The following is a 7,744-nucleotide window of genomic DNA, read 5'->3' on the forward strand; positions in this document are numbered from 1 at the left end:
TGAATGCTGAGACACAGACCAGGGAGCACAAGATAAATGGGGACCCTTTCTATGCTGTTTCCAATTTCCGACTTTATCTATAATGTGTTTGCGTGTATCTACTGTATTTTTTTTTCGTGTGAGCTTTATTAAAATTCACCTTCCAGTTCAAATCCCCGGGCCGGGGGGGGTTGGTCAGTATTAGCGAGGTTTGCTGAGGACATGGACCCGCTAGGGGACCCTGGCAAAGGGATCAGGAGCATCGCCGAAGTGTACGTTGGGGATTATGTAAAACCCTGATCTCCATAGGGGAGCCTGGGTGGAGTCCAGCCCCAGAACTCAAATCGCTTGCGTCATTTGCCTTTCTGCTCCTGAGCATCTGTAATTAACTCGCAGATCTGGGGCGAAGCAGCAATCGGCACAAGCGTGTGCTTACGCTGCCCAGGTGCTGTGGTGGGTTGGCTCTTTTTTGTTGCCGTTGTTTATTTTTAAGGTTTGGAGAAAACATCCCATGCAGTGTGTGTGCAGAAAAACCTGATTTAGGTGGTGGAGCTGTTTGTTTCCATGCTGGCCTGGGGCTTTGGTCAACGTCTGGGAGTTACCGAAAGCAAATGCGTCTCGTTGTGTTGTGGCACAGGAGGGCACACAGTTACCAACCTCTGAGTAAACTTAGAAATCTCCTATTTTAACATTATTTTTCTCTTTCTTCTTCCCCACGTCGCTTTCCAGGTCGCAAAGGTGCTAAAGCATGGCTGACTTGGATCACAGCCTCAGTCTTGCGGATGCTCTGACAGAGCCCCCTCCCGAGATTGAGGAAGAAGTGAAAAGGGACTTCATTGCCACCCTGGAAGCAGAGAAATTTGATGATGTGGTTGGAGAAACGGTAGATAAAACAGACTATGTTCCTCTGCTGGATGATGATGATGCAAAACCTGGGAGCCAGGAGCCAAAAAGCAAACCCCATGCAGACGGTATTCAGGTGGAACGTAAGTGTCTAAAGCACAAGACCAAAAACCTGCATCACGTGGGCATCCGAGAATGCTTTCGGTTATTGTCGTGTCGCCTGGCCCCATAAACCAGGGCTTTTATATCTTCCTGGGTTTAGTCCAAACCATGTGTTTCAACAGCAAGGACAGAGAACAAATCCTGTTTCTTGCTTTTCTGCGTAACCACCCTCTGTTCAGTTCTTCAGCCTGTCCAATAAGCGATCATCACGAGTGCCCAGAAGACGCTGCTGTTTCTGTCGATATTTTCTGAGCTGCCTTGGGCTCCTCCATCCAAGGGTCTGCTTGTTTTGCCTTCTTGCTGCGTGCACGTGCTCGTTCTGTGCACACATAGTAAAATGTGATGCTGCTTCTGCTGAACGTTTACCGGCCCAGCTGATTTTATTAGTGTTAACACATCATGTCAGAAACTCCTTGGAAGGAGGAGAGGTTAAACAGGTACTTGCTTCCCGAGCCGAGTGAAAATGTTGAGGTTGGGGGCTGTCCATTAAGTTTCTTTCTCAGTAAGATGACCTTTTACTCCTAGACAGATAACCTAGGGGCTTCTTTCAGAAGAAAGTAGGGTTTTTTTGGGGTTTCTTTTGCCTTAATCTTGAGGCTCATCGGTGCTGATGGAAGTGGGATGTGCAGGAGGACTCTACTGGTCACTCATCAGAATGAACAGGACCTCTGGGACTACAGAACGGGGAGTTGTGCAGCGGGGATCTCTGGTCTGAGGCACTTGTTTGCACCATTTCAAAGTGTATCAGGTGCCTTTGCAATACAGAAAATGTAATTCTGAATTTTCCGTACAAAAAGGCTGGACTTGATGATCTCGGAGGTCTTTTCCAGCCTCGGTAATAATCCTGTGGTTCTGTAGTGCAGTTCATTAAATGGTAGCAAAAGAGTAGGAAGGATGGAAGCGGGCAAAGAGGTTGTGAAACTGTGAGCTTGGGTCGGTTCAGGTGTGTTACTGGACTCAGTTACAGCACCTCTGATGGCAGGTGTCGTGTGTTTTAGCGCTGCAGAGTTAGGGGTAACAGGAACAGGAAGGCTTGTTAACACCCCAGCGTGTGGATAAAGGGTGTTTTTAATAATGCTTTGTCCCATAAGTTACAGATTCTAAATCATCTCAGCACCAGAATTTCTCGGTGTTAAAATCATCCTATAGTAAAGTTTTAAAATATAAATTCCTCACCTTCTGTACCCCCAGACCTGCACCCCGTGAACATCACCAGCGTAACTCGGTATTTCAAAGAACTTCAGGTCCTTGCAGCAGGTATAACGAGGTCTTTTGGGTTTGCTCAGGAATTAAATCTCGTCGAAGTACTGCGTGAGAAAACTGCCAGTTCCAGCGTGCGGACCTGGGGTGGAGATACTGGAGCGCCAACCCGGGGCACCTTTGGGCCACACTTTTCTGTTCTTCGGCATCTCCTGGTCTGTCGGATGCCCTTCCCTGCCCGCCCAGCCGGGCTGGGTGCAGGAGCAGAACTTGTTTCCCTCCGGTGTGGCAAGGGGAGGGATGCAGTTTCCTGGGTTTGGTTTGGAGGTTGGTTTTTCCCTTTTTCAGGATAGCTGGAGAACAGTTACGAGCATTCTCTCAGTCTCTGGCGAGATGATGACAGGACCCTAACTGAAGAAATGGGAGAGCTTGCTCGCCTTGAGCGGGTGAGGTGATGTTCTTCAGCTTTCCTACCTCGCACGAGGCTCTCAAGCTCTGCAGCTTGGACCGGTGTCAGTTTGCCGGAGCCAGGATTTGATCCTGTTACATCCCTGCCTCATCTGTTTGTCCTTGAAGTGGTAGGGATGCCCGTTTCTTCTGTTGGATTTATGCAGCGTTTAAAACTGCTGAAAAAATAGGGTAAAGCTTAATGCGCTTGCTTTTGTTGAGGCTCTGGAGTGTGTGAGCCTGGCTGAGGTGTTACGAGGTCCTGATGGGTGTTAAGTGTTGTCCTAGGGCTGTGTTTTCTGCGCAACGGGAAGTTTTTGGGGAAGGGGGACTGCTGTTTGAAAGGCAGACAGAGTTCATGTCCCTGGCTCCAAATACGACTGCAAATAGCTTTGTTTTCCTGAGGGAGAAGAGCAGCTCCCATGCATCAGGGTTTTCAGCCCCCGCTTGTTAATTTATTTATGTTAAAAGGCACGAATGTGTTCAGACAGCACGGTCTCTGCTACTGAGATTGCCTTTCCCCAGTCAGAAGAGGTTTAATCATACCTCCTGTCAGGCTCTAGCTATTCCACCTCTGCTCAAGCTTTTTCTTTCACTGTTTTCCCAAAGCCAGGTGCCGGATTAGACAAGTCCAGTGATCAGATGAGCCTCCATCACGTACCTGGGTGAACCGTGGGAGTCCAGGGAGATGGAGAAGGAGACACGACGGGCAGTTGTGTGCTCACCTACAGATTCGTCCTAGAATAAAGCTTTAATAACAATTCTTCTAGAATATCACCGGGAAGGCGTAGCTTAAGAGGAAAGGGGTTTATTCTTCCTAGCACCTGGCTGGACATCATCATTTGGCACGTTCTGGGGTAATCCTCTTAGGACGTTGTGGGCTTTACGTAACGCTGGAGGGTGGCTTTAGGGGTGGGCTGCACCCTTGGCAGCTCGCTCTCCTCACCCCTCCCAAGGCCTGGAAGGAGTTCAGAGGAGCTGTGGAGCTTCCAGCCCGAGCTGTGGGGGGCGCAGCCGCGGATTTTGTTAGGTGGCTCGCGCAAAGCGAGGGACCTGCACCCTGCAGGGCAGAGGGAGAGCACTTTGGATAGCAGTGAGTTCCAGCTGCAAGGAGAAGGCTGTCGCTGCCTCGCCTGCAGCTCCCGGGAAATGCTGCGGTGTGAGTGAGGAGCAATATTGTTCCTGAAACGTTTGACGGCGTTGCTGGCGAGGAGCGGCGTGCAAAGCCGGGGCTCTCGGGGAGCCGGCTGTGGGGCCCCGCGCACAGCCAGGGCGTGTTCTGTAGCCTGGCGCTTGAGTCTGAGCTCTGCCTACAGATTTTTAACAGGGGAGCGAGTGCTGAGGGTGACAGGAGCTCTGAAGTTCTCTGAATTTGCTGCGGGCACTGAATTTGGGGCTTTTTTTCCTGCGCACACGTGTCGCCACGAGATGGCTCTGCCGGTGCTCCGGGCTGCTGCCGGCCTGGCAGCGCCTGGGACCATCCTTCCCTGGTTCGGCGACTAAACAGCTCCAGAGCCTGAAACCCGAGGCCAAGCCGCAACCTTTCCCTTTCCTTTTGCCTCCTTTGCTGTGCTAGGAGTAAGCGAAAGACAGGCGGCTTTACTTAATGCAAAAGAAAGTTTAGTCGCTTTGTCACATGAAACGGAGGGGGAGGAATGTTTCCTACACCCCCCAGTTCCAGAGGGATTACAAAAAGTCACCGAATGACCTGAAGATACTTGAGTTTTTATCTCTTAGGATAAGTTAAGTTAAACTCCTTCTCCCTCGGAAAGTCTCTCCAGCCCCCTTCCCACCCCAGAGCTGTTGGAAGCCCGCTGGGCACTGCTCCCTGTGTTGTCTTTTGGTAGAAAACCAGGTGTCGAGCGTGATGGAGCGCGCTCTGGGATCCGTCAGACGCTCGCCGGATAAACATTAAAAACGATTTGGAGACATGCAGGGGATAGCAGAGGTGCTCTCCGAGGCAGCGTGTGTTTTGCATGCCCTGCCCCGCGTTTCAGCTGCTTTCCTTGTGGCCCAGCTGCAGGACCTGCGGGTTCATTTGGCAGAGGGACACCTACCAGTAGGCTGTCAGGAGCATATTTCAGTGTGAGGGTTATTTTTTTAGGATTTTGGGGTTTTTTTGCTTTATGTTTAAAGTGCCGGTTGTATTGTAAAGCTGCTTGGATCTCGAGTGGAGCTGCTTCACGGTGTAATATACCTCTCGTTCCTCGGTGCCTCAGCTATCGGCTTGATAAGCCAAAGTGTTCTTGGAACTTTTTCCCTGTTTTATGAACTGATGAAATTAATCTAGTTGTTACAGTTGGCAAAGCAAAATGAATCTTCTATCTCAGTCGCTCCAGCATCGCTCAGGTAACGCTCATGCTCAGTTAGTGAACTCTGCTTGGGGTTCTCTAAACTCTGCTCGTCTTGGATTCAATCCCATCACCAGCCAAGGTGATGAAACGTTCAAATCTCAGCGTCCTTCCTCAGGAGGAGAGGGGAGAAGGCAGGACAGAGGGAGAGAGATCTTGGTGGAAATCTGTGCGGAGCCTCCTCTGACTGCTCCTGGCTGCCAGCCCTGCCGTGGGACAGGACGCGGGTCCCCTGAAAGCTCCAGAATGAAAGCAGGCGAGCCCTGGCCTCCATTTCAGTTCACGTTCTCTCGAGTTCTCATAGTTAGGGAGAAAAGCTTGAGAATCCAAACCAAGTGTTTCTGTCAGTGGAGTGCCCCAGGGCAAGCGTTCCTGCTGGTGGCTGGGGGATCAGGCACCTGACTGGGGTTCTGAAGCCCTTTTGAGGCAGAAGATTTAAACATCTGCACTGAAATAGCTTTGGCTGCTTGTTGAAGAGCTCCCGGCTGGTTTTGACTCCCTGGCACTCTTTATCAGCCGTGTTGTTCCCGCTCGTGTTTTCCTTGTGCCAGAGCTCTTTGGCAACGTCGTGTTCGACCAAGGCTGCGCACACAAACACGCCTGAAGATGATAAAAGGGGCAGAAGCGCTCCCGTCCACCCCGGCCTGGCTGCTGAGAGCTCTTTGTTCTCTTCTTGCCCCCAGGTATCCTGTCCCTCCCGCAGAGCAGGCTGTGGGGCCGGTGCTGGAACCGTGCGCGACCGTGGTTACACTTCCATGTGCGCGGTGCCAAGTCACCGCTGGAGATTAGGGTTTGGATTTTTTTCTGTGTTGGCACTGCCCATTTGCTTGAGATTATCGGTTTAGCAAATGCTGCCTTAAATTTGTTTATATAAAAACAATCCTTTGATCCACTCGCCAGATGCAAATACTATCTTGTGATTCCGATGAGGATTATGTAGTTACAACATCTTGACATGTTTTTGGTTTTATGCAATTTAGAATATGAGGGGAGGAGACCTGGCCCTGAGAAGATTAGTGGGTACTTTTACGCTGCATTCTAGCTAACTAAAATAGGTTTGATTTACTTCAGAGGAGCTGACCTTCAGAGGCATAAAAATAAAAACTACTAATGCTAGGTGGTGTTTGTTTTGACCTGATTTTCTGGAAGCTTGCCTTTCAAAAAAAGCTAAAATTTTAACGGAAACCTGCGTTTAACCTGCTCCTTGTCCTTCCCAGGAAGGAAGGACATGGCATTTCTAGTTCTTCTGCTCCTTCGGGAACCCACTGTGGGGCCAAAAATCTTTAGGTCTCACCTGATGAAGCGTTGGATGCCGGGAGAGCCTGGCTCGGCTGAGCGCATGGTCCAGGTGCAGCGGTGCCCTGCTCATCCCTGCGTGTTTGTGAGCTTTGAGAAAGTAAAAAGCCATTGCCTGTCCGAGACCTGCTTGCAGGTTCCTCTCCCGTTCTGGCACTGGAGCTTTTTCACTTTTTCCCACCTCTCTGAGGTGGCTGCGGCAGCGGAGGAGCCGGACACACGCCGGGGAGAGCGGCTACTGCAGCTACTGCTCAGCGCGCCGAGCGCCGCACCGGCTCTAACCTCCTCGTTTGCCCTCATTCCTGTTGAAGTGAACACAGGGTTTTCAGTACATATCTCCTGCCATTGTTTTTTCAAACGAGGGAGTACTGGGACTGAAGACAAAGCTTCTCTGACGGAACGTGTTTGTGCTTCGCAGTCGAGAAGCTGCACAGACCGGAGAGCCCTTCGACTCCCTGGGAGGTTAAGGCAGAAGCAGAGCTGGCTTTGAGCTGCCTTTCTTTTCGTTTACCGTAGTGCCTGGTAGGCTCAGCTAATGTTTTGGTAGGTTTTTGTGGTGGTGTTGTTTCATTTGAAGTTTGCAGAGCCCTTGGTAGGGGGCTGTGAGGTGTCCTGGCTTTTCTTTTTGGATAGAAAGCAGTTGGCTTGGACCACTTGGTGCCTGGGAGATCAGCCTCTAAATGAAACTGCCTCCAGGTGAAGTGCTTATTTTCTGGAGAGCTGACGTGCACGGCGTCGCCAGAAGCGCCACAGCGTGCGCCGCACACACTCTGCTTGTTCCAAGTGCTGCCAGACCAGTCTTACCCAGGAACGTTCTTTTGCGACGCGAAGGCAGCCGCTGGTCAGAGCTGCGGCGTTTGGCCGTGTTTGTGACCGAGCTGAGTCCTGCTTTTCATGCAGAAATAGTGGCGGGGGAAAAAAAACAGAATATCATAGAATCCTAGAATTGTTTTGGCTGGAAGAGACCCTCAAGACCATCGAGTCCAACCTTATCAACACCACCAACCCGTGTCCTTCAACACAACATCCACCCGTCTCTTCAACCCCTCCAGGGATGGTGACTCAAACCCCTCCCTGGCAGCCTGTTCCGATGCCTGACAACCCTCCCAGAAAAGAAATTCTTCCTCATATCCAACCTGAACCCACCCTGGCCCAACTTAAGGCTGTGAAACGTTTCGTCCAATTTAAAACAGCGCTTGCACTCAAGCTCTCAGTTACCATTTAAATGCTGAGGGAACGGGGGTGAGCTTGTAGGTCCTGGTGGGGGGGGTGGCTGTTTTTCCCCACCACCAAAAGATTTTCTGACACATTTAGTGTGAGTGCAGACTAGTGAAGCCTCTGTGGCGGTGCCGTCGTTGGCTCCCTTCGTTAAACCGGAGTTGCGACGCCCGTTTGAGCAGGTCTTTGGAAAACCCGCCGGTCTGGCGCTGGGGCTGAGCTCCCTCGCTGTCAGCTGGAGGGTTCAG

At 51.0% G+C, this 7,744-nt stretch overlaps 1 protein-coding gene across 1 annotated transcript in view; it reads left to right on the plus strand.

The window, feature by feature from the left end:
- Positions 1 to 727: 727 nt before the first annotated feature.
- LOC104276698 (microtubule-associated protein 4-like) overlaps positions 728 to 7,744 on the plus strand; it is a gene marked incomplete at its 3' end in the record, with an annotated part of 8,741 nt that continues 1,724 nt past the window's right edge. Inside the window, exon 1 of the mRNA XM_009873110.1 lies at positions 728 to 965. Within this exon, the coding sequence (XP_009871412.1) occupies positions 728 to 965 (238 nt within the window). The remainder of the gene's footprint in view (positions 966 to 7,744) is intronic.

The sequence above is a fragment of the Apaloderma vittatum genome, unplaced genomic scaffold (genome assembly GCF_000703405.1).
Source record: "Apaloderma vittatum isolate BGI_N311 unplaced genomic scaffold, ASM70340v1 scaffold22287, whole genome shotgun sequence".
NCBI lineage: Eukaryota > Metazoa > Chordata > Aves > Trogoniformes > Trogonidae > Apaloderma > Apaloderma vittatum.